The sequence below is a fragment of the Maylandia zebra genome, linkage group LG5, assembly GCF_041146795.1.
Source record: "Maylandia zebra isolate NMK-2024a linkage group LG5, Mzebra_GT3a, whole genome shotgun sequence".
In the NCBI taxonomy this organism is placed as follows: domain Eukaryota; kingdom Metazoa; phylum Chordata; class Actinopteri; order Cichliformes; family Cichlidae; genus Maylandia; species Maylandia zebra.
In genome coordinates, this window is record NC_135171.1 from 23,790,846 (window position 1) to 23,818,546 (window position 27,701).

General features: G+C 41.1%; 1 protein-coding gene and 1 pseudogene across 2 annotated transcripts; both read right to left on the reverse strand.

Annotated features, from left to right (window-relative positions):
• Positions 1 to 1,439: 1,439 nt before the first annotated feature.
• On the reverse strand, positions 1,440 to 12,943 carry LOC101472529 (myosin heavy chain, fast skeletal muscle). The gene is made up of 41 exons (XM_014412906.4): positions 12,893 to 12,943; positions 12,639 to 12,690; positions 11,983 to 12,195; positions 11,461 to 11,604; positions 11,217 to 11,373; positions 10,985 to 11,012; positions 10,790 to 10,901; positions 10,612 to 10,704; positions 10,464 to 10,527; positions 10,278 to 10,376; positions 10,045 to 10,148; positions 9,804 to 9,942; positions 9,593 to 9,711; positions 9,346 to 9,495; positions 9,051 to 9,221; positions 8,633 to 8,939; positions 8,465 to 8,538; positions 8,301 to 8,388; positions 8,081 to 8,198; positions 7,843 to 7,966; positions 7,611 to 7,747; positions 7,253 to 7,508; positions 6,925 to 7,167; positions 6,662 to 6,838; positions 6,433 to 6,578; positions 6,250 to 6,340; positions 5,784 to 6,173; positions 5,557 to 5,683; positions 5,139 to 5,257; positions 4,856 to 5,052; positions 4,595 to 4,778; positions 4,351 to 4,516; positions 4,111 to 4,235; positions 3,545 to 3,853; positions 3,247 to 3,450; positions 3,033 to 3,158; positions 2,749 to 2,919; positions 2,549 to 2,653; positions 2,363 to 2,458; positions 2,118 to 2,249; positions 1,440 to 1,594 (listed from the first exon to the last, which is right to left on the reverse strand). Exons 3-41 carry the CDS (start codon positions 12,181 to 12,183, stop codon positions 1,574 to 1,576), a joined length of 5,814 nt encoding a protein of 1,937 aa, XP_014268392.3. The 5' UTR covers positions 12,184 to 12,195; positions 12,639 to 12,690; positions 12,893 to 12,943; the 3' UTR covers positions 1,440 to 1,573.
• Positions 12,944 to 18,731: 5,788 nt separating this feature from the next.
• Positions 18,732 to 25,900, reverse strand: LOC101487820 (myosin-4-like; annotated as a pseudogene). The gene is made up of 13 exons (XR_013098732.1): positions 25,811 to 25,900; positions 25,387 to 25,523; positions 24,789 to 24,903; positions 24,556 to 24,704; positions 24,254 to 24,424; positions 23,864 to 24,164; positions 22,749 to 22,928; positions 21,216 to 21,462; positions 20,657 to 21,130; positions 20,416 to 20,561; positions 20,081 to 20,182; positions 18,956 to 19,087; positions 18,732 to 18,838 (listed from the first exon to the last, which is right to left on the reverse strand). The product of XR_013098732.1 is annotated as a myosin-4-like (transcript).
• Positions 25,901 to 27,701: the final 1,801 nt, after the last annotated feature.

The window sequence follows — 27,701 nt, forward strand, 5'->3', positions numbered from 1 at the left end:
CTTTTTTTTTTTTTTTTTTAGGTTTTTAGGTGTTGAAGGCATGTATCCTCTCAATGAAATATTGTGTGGCTGGTTGTTTTTAAAGGGTTTTATTTGTGGTCAGAAATACTGTGATTTTGATGGGATAATGACTGAAATTTGTGTGGCACACTGACAGAGAGCCGTTCAGTGGTTGGTGTGGCGATTTCTTGGTGACTTCAATACCTATACTAATATTGATACAGTGATTTTGGAGCAAAGTTCAAGCTTGATTTGAAAGATTTTAAAGTTATTTGGAGAAAAATGTTACAGTAACACACCGTGCTTGGCTGTGTCAGTTGATATTTAAGCAATAAGAATGAAAAAGAGACATAAAAAACAAAGTGTAGGGAGCTAAGACTCATACAATACCAGACTGTTCCCTGTGTGTAGTTAAATAAGACCTCTAACAATAAGTAGCCATGTAAAGAATCTCACATGGTGCCATATATTCAGGAACAAACAGGTGCACTGAGAGGAGGGGAGGAGGCAGCTGTCAGGATATATTAATGACAATGGTCCCTGAAGAGGAAACATATGCCTTGCCCCAGAGGACTTGACTAAATAATTTGGTGTTAGAAAAAACAGCAACGCACCACACCCCATCTTAAAAGGTTCATATCTAAAGACACTGTACAGTTGAACTCAGCATGTGTCTGCTGACATTTTAGAATAATATTTTTCACTGCTGTGCAGGAGAAATACATCAGCATTAGCAGCATGCTCAATGAGAGGAAGGCTGTGCAGGTACGATGCAGACAGTGGTGATGTGTTTCGTTACTTTTCGCATAAAATGTCTGAAGAAGTTTAGACATGACATGATATACAAAGTTAAAAAGCTATCTGATGCTTTGCTGCTCCTTCAACCACAACTTGTGGGTTTACACTTGTGGAATAAAAAAAAAGTAAATATGTGTAATACAGAGATAACGAGAGCAGATCATCTCCATCTCACGCTATCACTAGCATCCTCCTCTGTCACACCAACAATCCGCGTGGTGTCCTTCATTACATCCATGAATTTCCTCTGTTCTTTTCCTCTTCCCTTATATTCAACATCCCCCATCTAATAGATCCTCTGCAAACCCAAACCATCTCAGCCTTACCTCTCTAACTCTCTCTAAACCACTTGTTACCCTTCTGTCACTAATCACCCGTCACACTCATCTCCACCCGCTCCATCCTGCCTGGACTCTCTTCTTGACCTCTCTTGTGCGATGCCTGACCTTATGCATTTTTTTCCTTACTTTTACTGACTAGATTCCAGTCTCAAAAAACAAGGCACCAAATATAATATAATATAATATAATATAATATAATATAATATAATATAATATAATATAATATAATATAATATAATATAATATAATATAATATAATATAATATAATATATCCAATAAAAACTATGAAGACACTCAGATTTGAAGGATTTTGTTTTTATTGTGGAACGTTTAAAGACAGCAGACTCGCCAAGTCAACAACATTTAATGAGAGCATTTCAACGAAAAATCATATTTTATGATTCTCATTTGAGTCTCTCATAGAAGTTGCAGCTTATTCTTCAGCTTCCTTTCCCTGAAACAGACAGAAAAACACACACACACGATAAGTTCACTCAAACTGTGGAAGGAAGACTTTGTCCCTGTGAAGACAGAGAAAATATTCTGTCTTTAAAGAGACCTTTTTTGATCATTTCCAGTACTGTGTTTTAGTTGTTCATTATTTAAGATAATACCCATTTATCTTATACACAGTTTATTATTTGTCTGAAACATAACCATTTTAGCTCCTTTCCCCCTGCCTTTAAGCTGGCTTTCTTCTGATTGGCTGCCCCTCACATTTAGAAGATTTGATGGGTGAAGTTTACAGTGACAGCTTAGGTATACCTGCTTTCTTTGACATCATGAAGATTTTAAAGCAAAACACAATCTCTGAAACTGAGTGTTTAGAGAGTGTTTGTTTATGTACACATTTGTCTGTGTGTGTGTGTCAGAAATTAAGCAAAAATAACTTGACTAATAATTTCACCTGAGAAGTTTGAAATTTCATAATTAGGGAAAAATCAATTATGAATGCATGAATTTTACGTATTACTTACTTTTCCAATTTCACGACTCTTAGCCCTCAGCTTGTTGACCTGGGACTCAGCGATGTCAGCGCGCTCCTGAGCTTCCTCCAGCTCGTGCTGAACCTTCCTCAGCCTTGAAATGTGAGTATTGGCTTGCTCCTCCTACAATGAGATAAAACAATGGAGTTAACTGTCATAAAGACTGAAGCTGCAGAGAATAAATGACTGACTCATAAACAGCAAAGTATTTAATACTGTGAAACATTTTAACTTACAGCCTCCTCAGCCTGTCTCTTGTAGGCCTTCACTTTCAGCTGCAGCTTATCCACCAGATCTTGAAGCCTGGCAATATTCTTCTTGTCCTCCTCTGTCTGCAGTTTACATAAAGTCACAGCAAATGTAATCATATGGACTTTCCCGGGATACCAGCATCAACAAAATCAAATAAAACACCTTCCTACCTGATAGGTAAGCTCTTTCACTCTTCTCTCATACTTGCGAACACCTTTGACAGCTTCAGCTCCTCGTCTTTGCTCAGATTCAACTTCAGATTCAAGCTCACGTACCTAAAATATGAACAATGTATGACAATGATGGGAGTTCAAAAATAAATACTGTGAAAAAAACAGTTGAGGTCATGCTGGTGAAAAATGGTCTTTACCCTAGCCTCCAGTTTCTGGAGCTGCTTCTTGCCGCCTTTCATGGCCAGGTTCTCAGCTTCATCAAGGCGGTGCTGCAGGTCCTTCACTGTCACCTCCAGGTTCTTCTTCATCCTCTCCAAATGAGCACTGGTGTCCTGCTCCTTCTTCAGCTCTTCTGCCATCATGGCAGCCTGAAATTTCATATCATATGTATTGTTGTAACTGTCATTTGTATTGTTGTACCAACTAATATAGTTGGTAGAGTAATGCTACTGCACTATAGACATTCATCAGGGTGGCTCACATCAGTGATGGCCTTCTTGGCCTTTTCTTCAGCATTTCTGGCCTCCTGGACAGCATCTTCCACTTCACCTTGGATCTGAATGAAATCAGCCTCCAGCTTCTTCTTGGTGTTGATAAGGCTGGTGTTCTGAAAGGAAATACAGGATAATGAATCACAGATTTGGACTTTCACCCTTCAAATTATAAAAATATGAAGTTTTTGAATCGTAACTAACCTGAGAGTGCAGCAGTCCCACACGCTCGCTGGCATCAACCAGCTCCTGTTCAGCAATCTTGCGGCCTCTCTCTGTTTGCTCCAGTGCAGCTCTCAGCTCCTCGATCTCAGCCTGCATCAGGTTGTTTCTGCGCTCCACCATTGCAACCTGCTCCTTCATGTCTTCCTGGCTTCTAATGGCTTCATCAAGATGGAGCTGGGCATCCTGAAATGTGCGACATTAAGAGGTAACAGTATCTACTTTAAGCTACTTTTCAGATAATTTTAGAAAGTTCGGGCAAATCCTTCAGTGGACCCACCTTCAGCTGTCCCTGCACATTTCTCAGCTGTTTCTGGGATTCAGCTGCCTGGCGGTTGGCATGACTCAGCTGAATCTCCATCTCATTCAGGTCTCCCTCCATCTTCTTCTTGATTCTCAGGGCATCATTCCTGCTCCTGACCTCAGCATCCAGAGTAGTTTGCATGGACTCGATCACTCTCTGGCTGTTCCTCTTGATCTGTTCAATCTCCTCGTCCTTCTCTGCAATCTTCCTGTCAACTTCACTCTTGACTTGGGTCAGCTCAAGCTGAATGCGAAGGATCTTGGATTCCTCGTGCTCCAGAGTAGCCTTTGAAAAAGAGTGAACCATATTAACTACAGCACACAACGTTTCCTTTAGTATAAATATACAAACTGAATGTTTGTACAGTTTGTACTGAGTGTACAAACTGGTGAATAAAGAAGAAAAGATAGCTCAGACATAGTGCATCGAATACTTTTCAAGGATAAATCTCACACAGATATGCTTCAAATTGTTTGAGCAGAACATGCACTTCTTTTGCACAGAAGCCAAACTCAGCTCAGGAATCGTAGATTCAGTTTTACCTCGGCCTCTTCCAAAGCTGTCTGGATTTCTGACTTCTCACTTTCCACTGTCTTCTTTCCCTTCTCAAGCTCATGGATGGTTTTACCGGTCTCGCCAAGTTGTTCACTCAGGTCTGATATCTCCTCTGTTCAAGCAGATTTTCAGTACATGAGCATACTGGTCGATTTAAACATTCAAAATTCGTCTCAAGTGTATTTTATTGACAGAGTGCTTGGTGAAAACTGGATTAATGGTCTTACGTTGCAGGTTCTTGTTCTCCCTCTTCAGGGTCTCCAGGTGATCAAGAGCTTCCTCGTAGGAGTTTTTCATCTTGAACAGTTCAGTGCTGAGAGAACGAGCCTCCTTCTGAGATCCCTCCAGCTCTGCCTGGCTTTCCTCATACTTCTGTTTCCACTCTGCAAGAACCTGAAGATACAGCAAACTATTTAGTTTCTCTTTCTTTTAAACTCTCATCATATTTATATACAAACAAAAATACCGTACCTTGTCAAAGTTTCTCTGCTTCTTGTCAAGGTTAGCAGCCAGAGCATTAGCTCTCTCCACGTCGATCATCAGGTCCTCCACTTCACCCTGCAGTCTCTGTTTGGTCTTTTCCAGAGAGGCACATTTTGCATTCATAGCTTCGATGGACTCCTCTGCATCCTGGAGACGCTGGGCGAGCTTTTTCCTGTTAAGAACATTCAATTTTCAGACTTGCTGTATATTAATCACGACACGAGAAAAAATATAAGGTTGGAGACTTACTTTGCCTCCTCCAGCTCCTCAGTGCGCTGAATAGCATCAGTTTCATATTTGGTCCTCCACTGAGCCACCTCGCTGTTTGCCTTGGACATTGAACGCTGCAGCTCAGCTTTGGCCTCCTGCTCCTCCTCATACTGCTCCCTGAGGAGGTCGCAGTCATGCCGAGCTGACTGGACAGCATGAGCCAGGGCGTTCTTGGCCTATAATCCGAACAAAAACCAGATAAATATTTGACAGAAAACATTTTTTCGCCTTTTCTTCTCACACAGTTTTCAAATTCTGTTACCTTGACTTCCTCCTCTATGTGCCTCTTAAGCTCCTCAATTTGCTGAGTGTAGGCCAGTTTGCCTCTGGTCAGCTGAGACACAAGAGCTTCTTTCTCCTCGATCTGCCGTGAATATTCACCTAAGCAACGATTTTTTAGTTATTAGCAGCACTCAACAGCAACAAGAGCAGGAAATAAGCATACACTGATGCACCATAAATTTTCCGCTGTTGCAACTGAAGAAGAACGACATTAAAAACCTTAATGAACCCTAAACTTGTGAATAGCATTCCTAATGAGGTTAGAAATATCCACATCACTACATTTTTAACTTGTAAAAATGTATGTGAATTTCCATTGTTACAGATCTCGCTGCTGGTTGCATTTTGCCTCAGTACCACTATCACAACATGTTTTTCATATGAAGTGAGTTTCGTACCATTTTCAGTCTGAAGTCGTGCTTTTTGTGCACCGATATCATTCAGCTGACGAACATTTTCATCGTTCTTTGACTTGAGCTCATTTAGCTGATCTTCCAATGTCCTGCACATCTTCTCAAGGTTTGCCTGATGAAATAAATCATGTATTAGCAAATAAATAAATACATACATAGATAATAAAATTACAGTTTATTTTCCACTTTTGCAAGTTTAGCGCTCTGATTACCTTGGCTTTGGCAATACCCTCCATGTTGCTTGCAAGGTCATCAATCTCCATCTTGTACTCGCTTTTCTCTTTCTCCAGCTTCTGTTTGACTCTCTGCAGGTTATCAATCTGCTCTCCTAGCTCAGCCACGCTGTCAGCCTGCTTCTTGCGGAGAGCTGCGGCGGTGGCTTCGTGCTGCAGGGTGGCCTCTTCGAGATCACGCCGCAGCTTCTGAAACTCGGCCTCGCGCTTCTTGTTCATCTCAATCTGAGCTGCAGTTGCTCCGCCAGCTTCCTCGAGTCTCTCACTGATCTCCTCCAGCTCTCTGGAGAGATCAGACCTCTGCTTCTCCACCTTGGCCCGAGCAGCACGTTCAGCCTCAATCTCCTCCTCGAGCTCCTCAATACGAGCCTAAAACACAAAAAAGTTTAAGCTAAGTTGAACATATTTGAAGATTTTTTGCTATAGTAAATACTTCTAATTATACCTGAAGTTCCTTTATCTTCTTCTGTAACTGCAGTCCCAGAGATTGCTCATCCTCGATCTTACTCAGGAGCTGGCTAATCTCAAAGTCCTTCCTAAAGGGGAAAAAATGATAATGGCATATTACAGTTGTATTTATCAGAGAATATTTTAGTGCAGATAAATATATATGAATTATTTTTCTTACTTCTTTATTTTCTCATCAGATTGCTGCTTATCGTTCTCCAGATCCATGATGGTTTCTTGGGCCAGTTTAAGGTCACCTTCAAGCTTTCTTTTAGCCCGCTCAAGGTCCATGCGAAGCTTCTTTTCTTGCTCCAGGGAACCTTCAAGCTACCAAAGACAGAGATATTTCATGGATTTAGAAAGTGTATTAGTGGACTGTTGGTTTTCAGATGAGTTTTAAAAATACTCACATCGTCCACTTGCTGCTCCAGCTTGGTCTTGGCCTTCGTCAGACTGTTAACTTTGTCTTCCTCTGCCTGCAGGTCATCGAGGACCTGCTGATGGGCCTCTTGGAGGGCTTTCTTTTCTTTGCTCAGCTTGGCAATGGACTCATCTTGAGCAGCCAGTTCCTCTGTGAGGTTTTTGACCTAAAGAAGTTGACATGAATATAAACTTACAAATGATTTTCGCAACACTTAACAAAACAATACATTGTTAAAAGAGGGAGTATGACCTTGTTCTCAGTGGCATGTTTCTCCTTTTCCACTTTGGCCAGGGTCAGCTCCAAGTCATCAATATCCTTCTTCAGCTCAGAGCACTCGTCCTCCAGCTTCCTCTTCTTTGCAGTCAGCTCAGCGTTCATTTCCTCCTCATCCTCCAGTCTCTCAGCTGTCTCTTTGAGTTTGGCCTCAAGCTGGATTTTTGCTTTAATGAGCCCCTCACACCTTTCCTCTGCATCAGCAAGGTTTTCACCTTCCTAAAAGGCAACACAAGTTTGTTAATCAAATTAATTCTTTGATAATCAGTAGACACTGTGCATGCAAGGTAGCGACTGAACTCACAGACTGCACTTGTAACAGTAAGTCATTCTTCTCCTGCAGCAGAGAAACCATCTTTTCCTCCAGTTCTTTCTTCTTAGCCAGAGCCTTTGCCAGATCCTCTTTGGTCTTTTCAAAGGTCTCTTTCATTGCGGCCATCTCTTTCTCCGTCTCTGCACTCTTCAGCAGAGGCTTAATCTTGAAGTACAGCTTCATCCACGGCCAGGTTTTGACATTCATGAATGAACGGATGTTGTACTGGATGGAGAAAATAGCATCTCTGATAAAAGAAAAAAAAGGACGAGTTATAAAATGTTTGTTTTACAAATTAAATTGCAGGTTTCACAAACGTCTGTTACAGCGTCAGCAACAGACAGCTTACCTCCTCTCCATCATCTTGACAAACTCACGCCTCATGAGGAAACCTCTGCAGAGAGCCTGAGTCATTGTGACCAGCTCAGCCAGCTTCTCGTCTCTCATCTCCTCCAGAGTTCCCAGCAGACCGGCTTTGAAGAACACCTGAAAGTTATTAATACAAATTATTTTTAATTTGTTAACTATTCTCCACATTTCAGCATTAACAGCATTTTCCAGAGAGATTTTTCTTTCTCTACCTTGGTGTGACCAAACTTGTACTGAGAGTGGTCCACGTTGATGGATCCCAGAAGTTTCTCTGAGGCCTTCTTGTTGTCAATGAACTGTCCCTCAGGAATGATGCTAGCATTCAATACCTTGTATCTAAAGTAAAGAGTTCAATCACCAAGTCAGATGCAGTGGCTTTAAGATAATAATAAAAGTAATAATAATAAAAAAAAAACCTTTCATTGTCAGTGAAGATGCTAGCAGTGTTACCTCTGCTTGAAGTCACCGTAGAGGATTCTGCTGGGGAACCCTTTCCTGCAGATCCTGATCCCCTCCAGCACACCGTTACACCTCAGCTGGTGGATGACCAGGAAGTTCTCCATGAGGCCTGTAATATGTCATTAAATAAACACATTTTGACAAGAGTGACAGAATGAAAATGTGAAACAGTGAAAGCACATCACAGGTTTGATTTCTTTCAGCCATGTACCTGGCGTCTTTGACTCATTGGGAATCAAGCAGCGCACAAAGTGAGGATGAGTGCTCCTCAGGTTGGTCATCAGCTTGCCCAGATTCTCCTGAAGCATTAAAACAGCATTGAGTTAACAAAATAAATGACAAGTATCTCTAGTAAGTGATTCTTCCACATCTTACCCTGAACAATGCAGACACCGTCTGGAAGGAGCCACCCTTCTTTTTGCCACCTTTCTTGCCACCACCGCCCTCAGCTGTCAGTGGGACAGTTACAGTGAAATGATTAAAGCAAGAAATGGCAATGCATTTTTAATATCTAAAAAACTGTGGAGAAATTACAATTGATACCTTCGGAACCGGCATGAGACGCATACAGGAAAGCCAACAGCTTTGTTGAAGACTTCTGGTAGAGCTGTACCACAGAGTCGTTCAGGGGGTCTTTGTTCTTCTCCAGCCAGCCATTAACATTGTAGTCAACAGTACCAGCATAGTGCACCAGGGAGAAGTGGGCCTCAGCTTTGCCTTTGGCAGGCTTTGGTTTCTGGAAGGGGGCACTTTTGCCAACATGCTGGTCATAGAGTTTGCTCTTGAAGGTCATGTCTGTTGCCTTGGGGACAATGCACTCCTCTTCAAGGATGGAGAAGATGCCCATTGGCTGCCAGGATGAAACATGAAGCAAATTATTTCAAGGCTTCAGACTGATTTCTGTTTTTATCAACACACAGTACAGAGTTCATGTGGTAAAAAAAACACAAAGTGTCTTCACCTTCTCAATAAGCTCAATGCAGGCAGCCAAGTCCATGCCAAAGTCAATGAACTCCCATTCAATGCCCTCTTTCTTGTACTCTTCTTGCTCCAGGACAAACATGTGATGGTTGAAAAACTGTTGCAGTTTTTCATTGGTGAAGTTGATGCACAGCTGTTCCAGGCTGTTGAACTGAAAAGGGAAAAAAATCCTTATTATATTAAACTCATCATTAAAATCTGTCCAAAGCAAAGCTTCTTGCAAGAAATGTTTCAATAACAAAGGTATAAAACGGTGCTATTTCCGGCTGACTTACATCAAAGATTTCGAATCCAGCAATGTCGAGCACACCGATGAAGAACTGTCTCGGCTGCTTTGTGTCCAACATCTCGTTGATTCTGACGACCATCCACAAGAACATTTTCTCATAAACGGACTTGCAGAGCGCCGAGACGGCGTTGTTGACCTGATTTTACAGATCGACAACAAAGACAAAGCATGAGAGAATGTCACACAAATAAACTGTTAAAGTGGTAAAAACGGGATGGATTAGGATATTTCACCTGCGGGACAGTCTGACCCTTAGTCACAAACTCGTTTCCAACTTTGACTCTTGGGTAGCACAGTGCCTTAAGCAAGTCAGATGAGTTCAGGCCCATAAGGTAGGCGATTTTATCCGCGACTGAGAGTAGAGAGAAAGGCAGTAGGACAATTAGCAATAGTGTTTTTAGTTTGTTTCATACTAAAAAAAAAATTTTTTAAGGTCCAACATACCCTCAGTGCCATCTGGCTCAGCCTGCTCTTCTCGCTGCTTCTGCTTGAACTTCATGTTTCCGTGTTGCATCGCAGCTCCGGTCAGTTTATACATGCTAATTTTCTCCTCTGCGGTGAAGCCCAGGATGTCAATGGCAGTCTAGGTATATTAAAATAAATAAGTCATTCACACAAAGCTCTTTCATTTAATACAGTCCTAATTGTTTTTTTTATAGTAACCTATATTTAATCATTTTCTTACATCAGTAGCGATGAATTCTTCAACGTCATTGATACTCTTGACAGTGATTTCACCCTGACTGATCATGGGATAGTCGTATGGGTTTGTGGTGATCAGGAGAGCCTCTAAAGAAAACAAAAAAATACATGTCAATATAATACGCTATACAATACAGAGAAACAACACATATATGTTATATATTGTTGTTTACAAGCTATGGAAAAACTGAGATATTTTCATTATTATTCTCTAACCGATGAGCTCAGGTTTGTGGCCTGTTGTGAGCTGATAGAAGATATGGTAGCTCCTCTCAGCAGAGAGCTGGAACGTCACGCGAGACTTCTCCAGCAGATCTGTAAAACAAATCAGGATGAGGATAAGAAAGTCCATAGGCTAACAGGACAGAGACGAAGGATGTGCTTGATCATTTGTAGCCTCACATGTTTCAATGTCAGCTGAGGCCAATTTCCCAGTTGTGCCAAAATGGATTCTGATGAATTTACCCTTTTAAAAAGAAAAGACTGGATTAGTATGATGATTTTTTTTAATTATATTTTATTTAGAAAGGCTTAATTAATAGACACTTACAAAACGGGATGAGTTGTCATTCCTCACTGTTTTGGCATTACCATAAGCCTCCAGCAGTGGATTCGCTGCAATGATTTGATCCTCAAGGGACCCCTGAAAGTTTAAAATGACACATGTTTGCATTTTGTGTATTTCTTTATTTTCATATACATAATTGAAAACACATTGCATGACTTACCTGCATTTTTCCAGGGACTTGCTCGGTTTTCTTTCCTCCAGCCACTGCGATTGTCGCAAAGTACTGGATGACACGCTTAGTGTTGACAGTCTTTCCTGCACCAGATTCTCCACTGTAGTCACAAAAACACCTCATTAGCAAGAAAACCCCCTTGCACTGGGTAATCATTTGCTGAATTCTAAAAAAGAAACTTACGTGATAAGGATGGACTGATTCTCACGGTCTGTGGAGAAACAGTAACAAAGATATTGGCCATCATTTATATTAACAGTAATGCGGTGACCCACTATTAGAGCTTAATGTGTATATGTAAGTTATTTTATCTTTACTACTACTCCACAAGGTAAGTTCAAAACTTATAAATTGTTCCTCTCTTGTTATATGAGCCTGGTATCACATGCAAAGTGCTGCGACACATGCTTCATACCTTGGAGCATGAACTGATAGGCGTTATCAGAGATGGAGAAGATGTGGGGTGGAGCCTCAATTCTCTTCTTGCCCCTGTATCCTGCCACAACCCCTGAATCATACACTGGGAGCCACTTGTAGGGGTTCACAGTGACGCAGAACAGCCCAGAGTAGGTCTGTGGAGTCAGAGAGGATCATTTATGATGCATATCTTCCTTTTGTCATGAGCGCGAGTATCAGCTATGGAGTTCTGATCAACTCACGTAGATCATCCATGCTGCATAGCGCTCTTTGAGGTTATACAGCACAGTAGGCTCACTGAGGTGGGTCATCATGGCCATGTCCTCAATCTTATCGAACTTTGGAGGGTTCATGGGGAAGACTTCATCTTCTTTCACGGTGATAGTCTAACGCACAGACAAAAAAAAAAATTAGTGGCACAGATATCAGTGGGCAAGTGGTCCAAACTTATTAAACAAGCAAAGACAATCAGTTTATCTATTCCCTTAGAGGTCAGAAAAACAACACGTGCACATAATTCATTTCCTGCTATTCTGTTTTATTTTAGCTGAAAATGAAGCTGTGCTGTTTAGTTATTTTTTTCTAACATGAATACAATCCTGAGGCCTTCATTCCTGAGACCACACTAGCATCAGTGCAGCTGTTGCACTCAGATATTTGAACTCACCCACTCAATCAAGTAGTCTGGCTCATGCAGCTCGGCTCTATATCATTTACACTACAATAATAATAAAAAAGGTTTTGCAGAGTCAAGGCACTCTCACCTTCCCGCACAGAGTGTCCACGGTGGCTTTGCCGCCCTCTCTCTTAACAAGTTTCCCCTTGAGGTACATTTCTTTGGGCTCAGTCACAAAGTATGCTGTTTTAGCATCAAATGGAGCGTTCTGGGCTTCAATGCGCTCTCTTTCTGGCTTGCGGAGGTACATGGCCGCCGCGCCAAAACACTCCATGTCTGCGTCTCCCATGATGACTCTTTACTGCAAGTAAGTAAAACAAGACAACAGTCATTATTTCTTCTCGCTCATGATGGCAAGACAGTACTGCACGAGGATAAAGAATCCTGAAGCTGTTGTGGATGTCAAATGAAGTGACAGCTGGACTGTGTTTAAAATACTTTGTAACAAACACTCCAATCTGTGTGTAACCCACGACTGCCTATATCTGCTCCAAAATATTAAAATATTAAGAGGTAAAAGGCACTAGGCACTGAACAAAACTAACAATTTCTCATCTTTATTCAATGATTCAAACATGTTAATAAAGTGAGAAGCCTCAACGTGAACTCTGTTAATTGATTTGTAAGCCATCTCACAAAATGCTAAACGAACAGCTGGATATTCAAGCATCAAAGTCTCATTTACAGCATATAAACAATGCTATTAATTAAAAGTGTCTTTTGATAAACATGGAAAGCAATTACCTTTTCCCCTCCCTTCAGAAAAAAAACAGCTGTTGATGGTCCTGTGAGGGTTCTGATGAAGAAAAAGAAAAGATAAATTGTTCAAATGAATAAGTGTAATTAAACTAATAAAATAAATAAAAAGGCACTCGGTCTGCAGTAAAGTCCTGGCATTAGCACAGCGGTCCTGTCTCTGGCAGTAAATGATCATGCCCTGCATTGTTCATTAAGCTGCTGGCTCTCCTCCTGCTAATAAAAGACTGTAAGTCACTCACCTTGACTGGAGGTTTGGCAGTCCTTGTGGGTGTCCAGCCTTCCTTCTTATATAGGGAGATCAGTGTTCACTCAGCAGAAATGGCCTCCTTTATTTGGTCAGGTTGTTTTGTGCTATTTCCTTGAGTATTTTTGCCTCCTCTCTGTCCCCTGTCGTCGTTCGTCACTGATCAACAGGCTCTTTCACTTTTTAGTTGTCACATATTCTGAATGACTTGTTTACAGAGGCATGTTTCAGGCAATGACAACAATTTTAATCAGGAAATAATATCAAGAGTGAATGACACATTATAGTATTTATAATTGTACTTACATATGTAAATATAATTATGTAATTATAAATATAGTAAAAGTCTAAATAAAAGTAAATATATTAACCTCACTGGTGTCATTAGATAAGTGTGGCTTTGCTTTCTATTGTCATTAATTAAAATACTACTCGGTATAATTTATATATTCAAAATAGGAATCAAAAGATCCTAAGGCACTGATGTATGTGACAGAGAGCACAGAACACCATTGTCCTGTTGTAAAGTATTTCACTGCTGCAGTAAAGATGACACACAAAGCACCGCTGTCAAACAGGAAGCCTTAAAAAGTGTATAAATAGATGAAGACACTGGCAATGCAACATTTTTGAACTTTGCCTAAATATTGTTCTGGTGATCGGTTACTGAAGTTCAGACATTGTGTTGGTCTTTACAATAATCTCTTTAATGCACCCTGGCACTGCAGAGGATCTGAGTTTAGCCGTGGAGAAGCTCTCATGTGTCCCTGGGATTCTGTTGCAGAAGCCTTGCAAGTCTTTCCTGTGACAAAGGAGCACAATTGGGCCTAACAGCTGCTAATCTAAGAACTTGTGAAAATGATGATACCTCACGATAGCAGAAACATGCACTGGGGTCTGGGGTTTTATGAAATCCCACACTTAATTAAATTTGCTCGGTAGCGAGAATGGACAACAGAAAGCAGAACAATGTTCATATTTATAGCACTTTAATTTCCTCTGTCCCAGAAATGCTGAATGTATCTGGTAAACACATGTCGAACAAATGTTGCTTTGAAGTTTGATCAATACAAATGCCAATCACGGAATACGTCATGCGCTATAATCAGAATTTACCTTCAAAACAAACCTCTGCGAGCAGTTTCATGCCTTGAAAAGTTCACTAATACTCTCTGCATGCTGGCCAGAGTATCTCATTATCCCATTATAACAAGCCAAGGGTGAATATCTTGGTGAAGGAACTCAGTTAATGTGATGAAATTACACTTTAACGCCCCACATATAGTGTTCATAAGCAGTATTTAATATTGAACAAATGGGTTATGACAGATACTGTGTACTTAGACACATATATATGATTTTAATTAACTATATAAACATTTATCAAGAAATTCAGCTACTGTTTCATGCTTGTGGACGGATAATAAATGTGAAAAGAACGTTTAGATATGCTGACAAATAAAAAGGTAATTATATCTGCTCACAACTTTATTATTGTGTGCTATGAAAGCTTTATCACATGTTTCATGTTTTTCATTATATTCTCTTATTTTGAAGAGCGGAGGACAACTTCATTCATTTGGGAAAAGATTATAATTTTACTTTATCAACTATTGATCGTTTCAATGAAGACAAAGACATGACGGCTGTATTTTTAGACTAATGAGATTAATGAGACGAATGGCACATGATCCCAAAGAATTTCAGCAATGTCTTTGGACTGAAATTTTAGGCGCTCCAGATTTGCTGGGTTGGCAATACTGCAGCAAGGCACAGGTCATAGGTGATTGGGGGGGGTGTCCTACTATTTCTGTACAAATAGCTCACTTCACTTTTATTTATTCTCCCTTCTTTCTATTTCTATGGCTTTTTTTTACATTTCTATGAGTGTTTTTTTGTGTGAGTGTATGAAACTGTTCTTTGGAAATAAATGTGATGTCAAACCACTAAAATGACAGCAGCCTGTGTCATTTGTTGTAGGTAGTAAGTGAGTAAAGTTTGATTTTCTAACACTTTTCTAGACTTAGAACAGCCACAAAGTGCTTTAAAAAAACATCACATGTTAAAGACATGGTGGTCACACATGAATCGAGTAAAATAACACAAGAACACAAACACTGCGCCTCTCTGAAAGGTTTCAAGCCACATTTACAAGGATACCACAGAGTGACGGGTATGAAGAGAGATCGCTAAGCTGTTCTATAATTGTACAGCTAAGGTTTGAAAGTGCAATCACCCGTAGCTTTCAGCATACAGAATCACAAGAGGGCCTGGAGAATAGGGGCGGAGCGGTTCAATAATGTAGCTGCGGGGCCTTAGCCTGTAAGGCCATAAAAGGAACCAGGGAAGCCAAGGAGAAGCTTTAAAAACGGGGAGATATGTGAAGACTTCGGTATAAGCGTGAGTTAGAAGCCTTAACAGCAGCTTTTTGGTTTGGAGTCAGTTAATAAATGCTTTAGTTGGACAAGAAAACAGAGCTTTACAATAATCTAAGCAGGAGGAAATGAAAGCATAGACAGGTATCACATAGTGATGGATTAATGTCATCTTTGGGTCGAATTTAAAAATCTCAACACATTCACTTTATTTTCCGTTCCACATAAAAAACAACAATAACAGTACAATTCAAAATTAACGCTACTTTCAGCTGCTCCCTTGTCACCACCACAGCAGGTAACGTGTTTGATTGTTACACCAAATGTCCTTTTAAGACTCAATCCCAAAGGACATGCGTGTCACCAGCTGGAACTAAACCAGTAACCTTTCGCTTGCTAAGCAACGGGTAAATGTGTGGCACCACACTAGTAAGAGTGAAATTCAGTCATTAATAATTAAAACAGCAAGCATTAATTAAAGGTCAAAAACAGTTGCTGTGACATTTATACTCTCTGGACATCAGACCAGAAAGCTGTGTGTTACCTGATGAGACTTTTAACCCTCTCAGGCTCAAATTGAACTTTTTGTTGCTAATGCACAACCAAGTCCTGCAGTGGTACTTCTGAGTAAAAAAAACTCATAAAATATGTATGTGGGGTAATCAGGTTGTTAGTTTTTAACTGTTGCAAATCGGCAACGCCTGCCTCGAGAGGGTTAAGGAGGGGAAACAGTGTCAGGTTTCTACTAATTCCCTACTGACAGACCTTTAACACACTCTGAGGCGTAACTTCAACATTTCTAACCAATACGTAAGGGTCAAAGCACACTCATGAAGCTACCCAGTGCCCAATATTTTGTTTTGCAGAGGCTCAGATGTAATATTTTGTGTAGCTATGATTACTCTAGGTATGATAATCTGATGAGAGATGTGTCAGTGGGCTTGAGCTTTCTAGAGACTGACATGAAATCTCATGTTATGAGTGGAGCAACATCAAAAAGATAGAAAATATGTCTGCTGCCTGCTTTTGTTGGGGTGCTCGTTAACTCACGGGCCACAAGGCTAATGCAGCGGCCTGGTACTGAATCTACGCTGAGGTCTTCCTCATCAATAAAGGCTAAGAAGCCCCACACTCTGCCCTGACTGCTTCTTTTGTATGCTTTAATTTTAAAAACAGGGAAAACACAGTAGAACCAGACATGAATGCAATATACCAAGGGGACCAACTGGTATATATGTACAGGTTTACACAGGATCGTTTGCGGTGTGTTTGAGGACACACACACACACACACACACACACACACACACACACACACACCTGGCCCATCATTTGTATTTTACACTCTGATTTTAGAGCCCCATTTCGTGTAGCATCTTCACTTCACTGACTGTTTTTCTCCATATCAGATTGCATTGCTGGATTTTTGACACTGTACTGAGTCAACGGGGGTTCGGATGCAACCCTCTCATCTCGCTTTATCCTGCGGCTGAAAGTCAACCATTCAAAGGCAGACAGCTTTGTCTTAAGGCCGAGCCACTGCTGTTGACAAGTTAACTGTCTGTGTCTGAGCGAAGGAACGTCTTTGACAGCAGTACATCACCGTTTCTAGTTCCTCTCGTGCCATCGCTACGCGCCTTTGAAGACCTTGACATTGTACTTCCTAACGTGTCACGGTGCATTTGTCTTCAGGACAATAAACTTTCCATCGTCTGATCCACGGGTAACAGGTGATTAGATTTGTGTCTCTAGGTTTCTCAGGGCAAGCACTTGTGTTGTCTCGAGGGCAAGGATTTATTTTTAAACCCTTTCTTAAAATGGTCTTGTTGTGCTGCGTGCCCTGACAGATGAACTAAAGACAAGGAGCGGCTTGTAGCTTGACCTTCTCTTAAGTCCAGTATTTGTTCCCCATATGCGACAAGGAGAGGATCGTGTTATACGACGTGTAGTAGTTTGCATTCTTTCCTTGTTGAAAGATGACACTGAAGAAGCAAAGAAGGGAAGAGGGCATTAGGAGCCAAATATTGAGGACTTGACACTCGACAAAATAGGCCTAAATATTCAATAGAAATGTGATACTCGACCTCTTGTGCTCCTGGGTGTGCTTATTTGGAAGAAACACAAATATAGCTGTCTCCTCAGCAATGCTCTCAGAGCTCAGTCATTTGTTACAGCTTCAAGTCTTATTGTGGAACGACCTTTGATATGAAACAACTGCCTCCTTGGTGGCCTGAGCCTCCCGAAGGATGCAAGAGTGCTTACTGAAAGGGTATTAAAATGTGAGTCCAGATTTAAATAGAAAATGCAAAGAAAAGTAATTTTTTCTATAGTTGCTTTTAAAGGTTTTCAGCATCTATGGGTCCATGTTGTGTTTATATGAAATGAAAATGTATTAGCTTCTAGCAGAAGAAGCTAAGAGATATGAGGTGATATCAGATAAATAAACACATTTAAAGGAAGACTAATTGGACTATTAATTAAAAAAAGACAATATAATCAATTAGTTTTGCTCAACTTATCATTTCTAGTTTCTCAACTAGTTTTAGTCTGATTATCTTATTTTATTCAGCTTTATGACTCCAGGCTGATTTCAGTTCAATCTAAGCCTATCTAATATTAATCTCAGGTCGTTTCCCATTACCAGTGGAGTCACTATTCAATGTTCATAAAACCACTTCCCAAAGGAGGATGTCTGAGATTCACGTCAAAACAAAGATATTTAAAATCAGACACCTGCAGTAACATCCACATTAAATATCTTGTTTTTCCTCACTCTGCTTTAATAAAATATTACAATATTACTTTAGCTTTTCTGTACTTTGCTAGCTTTCCAGAATACTTCAGGTTTCTATTGGGTTTTCCATGATTTTCTTTTTATTAAAATAAAAAGCAATAATTTGAGATGTAGTGACGGTGAATGCCAAGACACTGCTCGGGTTTAAGCACGAGGAGGAGTGTTGCTGCAGGTTGTGGGTCACTGATGGGTCTATTTTCATCACACAACGTCGTGACATGGTGCAACATATGTGCTGGAGCACATAGAAAAACTGTAAGGTCACTACACTGTCAGTAACATTATCACCAAAGGGAACAGATTTACAGTTATCATAGCCTAAAGAACTTCTATGTGATAACAGGTGACAGTTGACAACCAGGTTATTGCGAGTGATGAAGCTGTGCAGCCCACATTTAGACCACCACACACATAAAAGAGCATTTCAGTTCACTGTTATTAGGTTCTATATGTATTGTTTAACTTGTGCAGAGGTGCACCAAGTGTAAGTACACCTTTAAATCCTGACGCATTTTGAGAAATGCGTTTGGAGCTCTCGAGCACTCCTACAAATATTTAAAAAAAATAACTGTTTAACTTTGATGACCGTAATGTCTCTGAATAACTAGCTTCATGTCTACTTCTTTTGAGTTAAGCATTATTTAAAGCATACGACATATAAAGATATTCAACTGCTTGTGTGTTTATTTCTTGTCACGTAGTTGGTACATCAGACAAAAAAGCTCATATTGTGTGATTTCATCCAGACTGCGGTTCATTCATGTCTCCTTGACCTTCAACACAAAAGAGAGAGCAACAAATTAATGTCAAATGGTTCTGTTAAGAGATGCACCACCTTTGCAGAGTACCTTGCTCTTGACGATAAAACAGAATTAACAAAATTATTTTACCCTGACAATTTCACGGCTCTTTGCTCTCAGCTTGTTGACCTGCAACTCTGCGATGTCAGCGCGCTCCTGAGCTTCCTCAAGCTCATGCTGAACCTTCCTGTTCCTGGCCATGTCAGTGTTGGCTTGCTCCTTCTGAAAAGTAGAAGTTAAGGCAATGACGTCACTCATCAGTAAAAAATAACTTTCATTAAATCTCTTGATGCACGCTCAGTAATCCAGGTAAGGAAATTTAATCTGTTTATCTGGACGCTTCTGGAGTTTTTAGTGGGAGAAACGTTCCAGATGAACAACTTTCAGTCAACTTTCTGTGAACCATCGTAAAATAATTCTGCTTCCTGCTTTAAGTACACTGCTGTCAACAGGGTCAGAAGTAAAGGTGTTACTTTGTCATGACTATCTGCTTTGCATGTGTTGAATATTTCACACTCACAGCTTTCTCAGACAGACAGCTGCAGCTTCAAGATCTTGAAGTCCGGTCTTCTTGTCCTACTCAGCCTAAAGACAGCAGAGTCTGTCTGAAACTACCACTACAGAGACCTACTTCTCTATCTGATTCATGAACGTCTTCAAAACAACTTCAGAGCACACAACACGCTCATCTTCCACAGTGAATCCACTTCAGACGCACACGAGGGACAACAACAAACAAATATGCACCAAACACTCACTTACAACATACTGCAGACTATGTGAAGGGGATGTTTCAGCGCAGCGCAATCACCGACATCTCTATCAACCCATCTGCACATGCAACTGCATATGCAGGAGCTCCTGATCTCCTCAGTTTTTCAAAGTGAAAATCTGTTGAACAGCTCTAGCAATTTCACACAATTAGCATAGATATAAACACATAACTGTGTGTATTTATAGTTGCAACCAGAGAGTTTAGTTTCAGCGGTGGTGTACTCTTTATCACATCAGTTCGTCAACTACTGTTGGAGCCACAGACTCTTCATATAATGGAGATTATTGCCCTCTAGGGGTGTAATGCATATTCTACACCCAGCTTTTTCTTGGCAGCACAAATTATAAAACGATACGTGATGATTACTCATCGCTTCCTTATTTAATTAAAATTTTGGGATTTTATGCCAGAAAAAGCATTTCTGTTTTGTTGCATCCTACCTGATAAGTCAGCTCCTTCACTTTAGGTTCATACTTGACACCCTTCACAGCCACAGATCCACGTTTCTGCTCCACCTAAACCTCCGCCTCCAGACCCCGAACCTTTCCAGCCACAAGCCCAGATGTTTTTTATGGTTAAAAAAAAGTGATATAACATTTTATGAACTTTTTTCCTACACAAAACAGTTCAGTGAAATAAACAGAGCCCACCTTTAGTTTTAAGTTTGTTTGGGGTACCACTTCTACAACTTTTATTAAAGTAGTTCCTTAAATGATCTCACGTTACTGAAACCAACAACAAAACACTTTTTTTTCTGCAGCAAACAAACTCTCACCTCTAGTCTCTGGAGATGCTTCTTGCCACCTTTAGTGGAAGATCCATGATGGTTTCGTGGGCCAGTTTCAGATTTCCCTCGAGGTTTCTTTTAGCTCGCTCAAGATCCATACGGAGCTTCCTTTCTTGCTCCAGTGTACCTTCAATCTTGTGCATTCACGCACACAGTAATTAGTGCCAGCTTCAATATATAAAAACTTAGTGCTGCACTTGTGATAATTCAAACAAATTTAGAAACTCACATCGTCCACTTGCTGCTCCAGCTTGGTCTTGACCTTCGTCAGGCTGTTAACTTTGTCTTCCTCTGCCTGCAGGTCATCGAGGACCTGCTGTTGGGCCTTTTGGAGGGCTTCCTTTTTTTTGCTCAGCTTGGCAATGGACACATCTTGAGCAGACTTTTAACCTAAAATGTTAAGTGAATAAAATCATTACAGCATGCAGTTCCCACTAAACAACTGAAACGAGGCACAAACCTTGTTCTCGGTGGCATGTTTCTCCTTTTCCACTTTGGCCAGGGTCAGCTCCAAGTCATCAATATCCTTCTTCAGCACAGAGCACTCGTCCTCCAACTTCCTCTTCTTGTCAGTCAGCTCAGCGTTCATTTCCTCCTCATCCTCCAGTCTTTTGGCTGTCTCTTTAAGTTTGACCCTGAGTTGGATCTTTCCTTTAATGAGCCCCTCACACCTTTCCTCTGCATCAGCGAGGGTTTCACCCTTCTGTAAATGCAAAAAGGAAATGATACAGTCAGCTGTAAATAATCAAGTTACAGACAAATGGAGGTTCCAGTTCTCTTTAACATACACTCTGAATTTGGATCTGCAAGTCATTCTTCTCCTGTACGAGAGTAACCATCTTTTCCTCCAGTTTTTTCCTCTTAGCCAGAGCCTTTGCTGGGTCCTCCTTGGTCTTTTCAAAGTCCACTTTCGTCGTGCCATCTCTGCCTCTGCACTCCCGAGAAGTGGCCTTATTCTAAAGTATAGCTTCATCCAAGGCCAGGTTTTGACATTCATGAATGCACGGATGTTGTACTGGATGGTGTAAATGGATTCTCTGTGGAGACAGAGTACAGGACATTTTTCTTTCATTGCTCAAACTGAATAGAAAAAGGTTACTGCTGTCTCCCAGATTCTAAAAAAAGAAAACTGCACTGCAATCGTTTCTTAACTCAAAAAATACATTTTGCAAGAACATTAAGTTCAGCATCTTCCTGTTCAATAACATGTCCCTAGAGGCCTCCGGCACTCTGACACACAGCTTTGTTGTCTATTAAAGACCTTAAACTATGTGACTAAGAATAAGTCTGAATAATGCAGAAGCTCTGACAAATCCTGCATTTACCATGTGGTAGCCTAACAAGATGCTTTTATCTACCATAAAACTGAAGGAGTTACAGTCAGCTGTTGTACATTACCCATGACATTGTCAACATTTTTCATTACATTTTTGGGTTCAGTCAATGTAAAGTCAAACTGAGTTTAGGAGGTGGAGAGCCCTGAGACAAAAAAGTAAAAGTGACAGGCTGGAACTAATGTTTATGAGCGACACCATTGTTTGTTGTTGGTCTGCATATGGTACACTGTTAATGCTTGCATATGGTTAAATGCAAGAAAAACTGGTCATAAATGCTATTGTTTACTGTTTAAGTTCTAATGCAGATTAGCCATTTGATTTAGCACTTTTAAAAAAGCAAGATCTTTTAATCTTGTGTTCAATCACATAATTACATAATTTGAATTACATAATTTGAGCATTTAAAAATACTCAAGTAAATATTGTGCTACAAAGCTTATGCACTGCTACTGTTAAAAAAGGTTTGGATTGGTTAATGTTCACAGATGTGTGAAAACAAACGTAATTTGTATTTTGGTTTTTTGGTTTGTATTTAAAGGTTTTTCACCTGTGGCTGACTATGGCCGAAAAGAAGAAAAAAGGGAAACAAAAGATCTGCCTGGTCATTGAGTGAAATCCAGTTAAACACCTGTGGTAGATGCATCAATCCCTTTCAAGCGGGGAAGCTGCACAAACATAAAGAGCTTGACAATCAAGGTTAAGCAAAAACTTATTTAAAATGTTTCCATTATTATATCAAATATGATCTATTTTGATACTTTGAAAAGAAAAAAAGTTGGATTTTGTGATTGTTCCAGCATTAAGAGCCTGCTGGACTGAACTATGTAACTAGGAAATAGCGACTTTTTATGGCAATCACACCAAAATACTTAGCTTTCACAGACTAATGAAAAATTAAATTTTCCCTGAATTATTCAGAGCAGAAGTACTTTCTGTACATTAATCAAAGTCTCCACCTGCAGTGATATTAAACCAGGGACCTACCTGGTGTTTTAGTTTCATTGGGAATCAAGCAGCACACAAAATGTGGGTGCATGCTCATTAAAGTTCATCATTTAAGTATTTAAGAAAATGAATATTACCCTGAAAAGAGCCGACACTGTCTGGAAGGAACTGCCCTTCTTCTTGCCACCACCCACATAGCAAAATTGGTGTGGCCCAGATCTGGCCCACACAACGTGCTTACACATGGCCCACATACCGCAAAGAATGACGGCCCTTTGGTGGCCCAGATCTGGTTTGCCAGAGGTGGCCCACACATGGGCCACCACAAGGCAGTTGCAGACACACTGGTGGTCCTGTGCTGGCCCAGAACAGTTTCAGCTCTGGCCCCAGATGTCAGCCTAATGTGTACCTTAATCAAGCCATGTAATAACAACATGTGCCGGAACATAATAGTGCAAAAGTAACATGACGAAACTCTGTTCAGACAGTGATTCTTAAATAGCACTTTTCTACTCTCCCGGATTACCTAAAGTGTTCTATACGACATGCCACATTCACACATCTTCTCTGAACTGAGTGCTTCCTAACTACATTCATACACATTCACACTCTTGACATGCTGACTGGAGGGATCAAACCACTACCATGGCAGTATAGTATTGCAACATGGCAGTTGGGTCTTCTACCTAAAATAGGAAAATAGGAACATAAATAGTGTCATCATTGCCAGACCTGGCCCACATCTGGTTGACATACACCCTGCCAACACACCAGTCAGTCAGAAGTGCCAGCTTGATGCTGGATCCAGGCCAGACCTGTTGTCTGTGAGCCTGGGCCACATAAACCAAACCACAATCGGGCCAGATGTGGCATGCCATCACATAAACAGTGTCATCTATGCCAGGCCTGGCCCATATCTGGATGACATACCACGTACCATGCCAGAAGTCAGCCAGCAGTGCCGGCTTGACACCAGATCCAGGCCAGACCTGTCTGCTATGTGGGCAGCCTTTTTTCCACCTTTTGGACCTGTAAAGCGCATTTTGCAAACTGATTTGTAAATAATGCGAAGCAATAAATGCAATAGTCTTTCCGCATACCTTAAATTTTGTAGATACATGAGTTTATATAAAAAAACACTACCTTCTGTCTACACATGAGGTGCAAACAGCAAGGCCAGCAGCTTTGTGAAAGACGTCTGCTGTACCACAGAGTCGTTCAGAGGGTCTTTGTTCTTCTCCAGCCAGCCAATGACATTGTATTCAACATTACCAGCATAGTGCACCAGGGAGAAGTGGGCCTCAGCTTTGCCTTTGGCAGGCTTTGGTTTCTGGAAGGGGGAACTTTTGCCAGCATGCTGGTCATAGAGTTTGCTCTTGACGGTCATGTCTGTTGCCTTGGAGAACATGCACCCCAACATGCATCCTCTTCAAGGATGGAGAAGATACCCATCGGCTGCCGTGATGAAAGAAGCAGTAAAAAAACAAAACAACTTAAATTTGTTTTCTACTGTTTTCTATGCAAATGGACAGCACACGGCTCACCTTCTCAATAAGCTCAATGCAGGCAGCCAAGTCCATACCAAAGTCAGTGCACTCCCATTCAATGCCCTCTTTCTTGTACTCTTCTTGCTCCAGGACAAACATGTGATGGTTGAAAAACTGTTGCAGTTTTTCATTAGTGAATTTGATGCACAGCTGTTCCAGGCTGTTGAACTGAAAAGGGGGAAAAGTGTCAAAGATTGTGTGTTGCTGTTGTGTAAAGTATGAAGAAATGACGTTTGTACTTTACTTACTTTACATGAACATGAACGTAAGACTATGCAGTGTTAGTTCTGCATACTTACATCAAAGATTTCAAACCCAGTGATGTCCAGGACAGATATGAAAAAAATCTTGGCTGCTTTGTATCCAGAATGTCATTGAGTCTGACAACCATCCACAAGAACATTTTCTCATAGACAGCCTTGGACAGAGCCATCACTCTATTATTAACCTAAGAAATAAGAGTTTGGGTTCTGATTATACCACAGAAAAAATATATAAATTACTGTTTGCTCATAGACTACTTTTTAATTACTTGTGGCACAGTTTGACCTTTGACCACCATTTCATTGCCAATCTGTACTCTTGGTTAACAGAAAGCCTTCAGCATATTGGGAGAGTTCAGGCCCGTGAGGTAGGTATGTATCAGCCTCTGATGAAAACAAAAAACAAAAACAAAAAAAGAGAAGAGGGAAGATGTTTTAGAAATGACTAAGTTTGAAATGAATGAAATAAAATGACAACAAAGGATCATGCATGTTCTGGGTCTGCCTCTGGTTGTCTTGTATTTGTGTATTCCCAAAATACAGGACAGTTCACAGTAAGTTTTCTTTCTCCAGAGGAGTTGCAAATGGCCCTTTATAAAGTCAAGGACCAGCAGCTCTACTCTGAGCTCCTTATAGTTTCCTAAAACCTTTAACTAGTGTTACATGTCGGCCAAGACACCTGAAAACAATCAGGACACCCCAAACATTACAATGCAATAATTCTCCACCATGGAAACAGGATCAAATGTGTACACAATACAAGATATATAAGTAGATTCATATTGGGAAGTATAAAACTGGATAATAACTAATTTTTACAATTTTTTAAATTTACAGTGGCCCTGAGACATCAAAACACAATTTTACCTTCAGCGCACTCGCTCAGCCTGCTATTCTCACTCCTTCTGCTTGAACTTCATCTTTCTGCGATGCATCACAGACCCAGCCAACTTGTAAATACTTATCTTTTTCTCTGCATTGAAACCCAAGATGTCAATGGTGGTCTAAGGAAAGAATCGACAAAAACACAGATTTTACAGGTGTTACTTACATTATCTACGATACCTGATTCTTCATCAAACAAATTTGTTCTCAAATTCATCAGTAAGAAATGAGAAGCTTACATTTTTCAATTCCTGATTTTACAGCCAGAAGCACACAAAGACAACAGGGTTTCCTTCTCAGTTTAGCTATTAACCTTAATATTTTACAGCAATGAAGTGGAAAAAAAGACTATCAGCCCACAGTGAATACAGAGATGAGTTATCATTCCTAACTGTTTTAGTATTACCATAAGCCTCCAGAAGTGGGTTGGCTGCAATGATTTGATCCTCCAGCGACCTCCTAAAATGATGATATCCAACTCGTTTGTGTTTTTCATTTTAAATTGGCAAGTGTATCACACAGTTCTACATCATATCACATCACTTAACTTGCATTTTACATTTCGAGTTTCTATTTACATTTCGTTTACATTTCGCTCCAGACACTGCGACTGTTGCAAAGTGTTGGATGACACGCTTAGTGTTGACAGTCTTTTCTGCACCAGATTCGCCACTGGAAAATGAAACACACATGCAATGGTGTAAATCTGACATAATACAGTGCAGAAATTACTAGTTAGATCACTTAGAGTTGTTTCAGTCCAAAACAGATGTCTTTCATTAAAACTTAAGTAATCATGATTGACTGATTCTCACAATCTGTGAATAAATGTAATTTAATACAAATTGTGTTATTGAATTCATTTATTATAAGCTGCCACATTAAATCATTATAAATTCATATGTATTTATAGGCACCATCACCATAAAGGGGAAGTACACAAGACATTATGTAGAATATAAAATGTAGACTTTTTATGGGTCATTACTTTAATGGAGTTGCTGATCAAAGGGTTTATCACCTTGGAGCATGAACTGATTATCTCATTATCAGAGATGGAGAAGGTGTGGGGCTGGCAAAATCCCATCACCACCTCCTCGCGGTGCCAGCTGGAAACAACGACCCTCGGGAAGTTGGCTAACGGTGAGGGTCCTCGACGTCAGGTGGAGTGACGCGCCGGTCGATGTATTCCACAGTCACATCCCATGCAATGACGTCTCAAAAAGCTAGGGCGTCCCCCGCAGGCGACGCGCGTCGTCCCCGCCTGAACGACGTGAGAAGTGGACAAAGGCTACCTGCTCATGGAGGGAGTGGGCTGAAGAAGCAAGCCCAAATCCGCCTTGGAACCCTGAACATCGGAACAATGACCGGAAGAAGTCGAGAATTGGCTGACGCCCTCAAGACCCACCGCATCGACATCGCGTGCATTCAAGAAACCAAGTGGAAGGCTTCAAGCTTTTCTACAATGGCAACCGGGCCCAGAATGGAGTGGGCATAGTGGTGAGTCAAAAGCTCCGGGACAACGTGGTCGAAGTTACCCGCATATCGGATCGCATCATGTCAGTGAAGATCGACGCCGACCCGACCATCCTACGGATTATCTCCTGCTATGCACCACAGACCAACTGCCCCGACGAGGAGAAGACAGAATTCTGGCGCGCCCTCGACGACCACCTGCAAACGATTAGCCCTGAGGAACACGTGGCGGTAGGCGGCGACCTAAATGGACATGTAGGCAAGGGGAGAGACGGATATCACCGATTCCATGGCGGCCAAGGATTTGGGACCAGAAACGACGACGGTTGCCGGGTACTGGACTACGCAGAGGCCCACGATCTTGCCGTGACCAACACCTTCTTCAAAAAGAAGCCGGCACACCTCATCACGTACTCCAGCGGCGGCAGAGACACCCAAATCGACTACTGGCTAGTCCGAAGACCCCATCTCAGCCTAGTCACGAACGTAAAAGTCATACCATCAACCAATATTGGCCCTCAACATCGGCTACTTGTGATGGATCTCCGACTCAACCTTGGCCAACGACGACGAAGAACACCAACCACGACGGTGGAGAAGATCAAGTGGTGGCGCCTCCCTGAGTGCAAACAGCAGCTTATGGACGCCCTTGAACACCTCGACGTGGACTCCAATGAGCCAGTGGACAAGGCTTGGGAGAACATCGCCAGTCAAATACGTGACGCAGCAGGCAACACCCTTGGGGCGACGAAGCCAGGGAAGCACTTCATCGACAAGCAAGTATGGTGGTGGAATGATAGCGTGCAGCAAACCATCAAGGA

Excerpts from the sequence above, each read along its gene's own strand:
- LOC101472529 (XM_014412906.4), bottom strand. The coding sequence starts at position 12,183 with ATGGGAGACGCAGACATGGAGTGTTTTGGCGCGGCGGCCATGTACCTC. Across the intron at positions 10,377-10,463 it reads CTCAGCTGACATTGAAACAT|ATCTGCTGGAGAAGTCTCGC; the intron begins GTGAGGCTACAA and ends TTTGTTTTACAG. Across the intron at positions 9,943-10,044 it reads AAGAATTCATCGCTACTGAT|ACTGCCATTGACATCCTGGG; the intron begins GTAAGAAAATGA and ends TAATATACCTAG.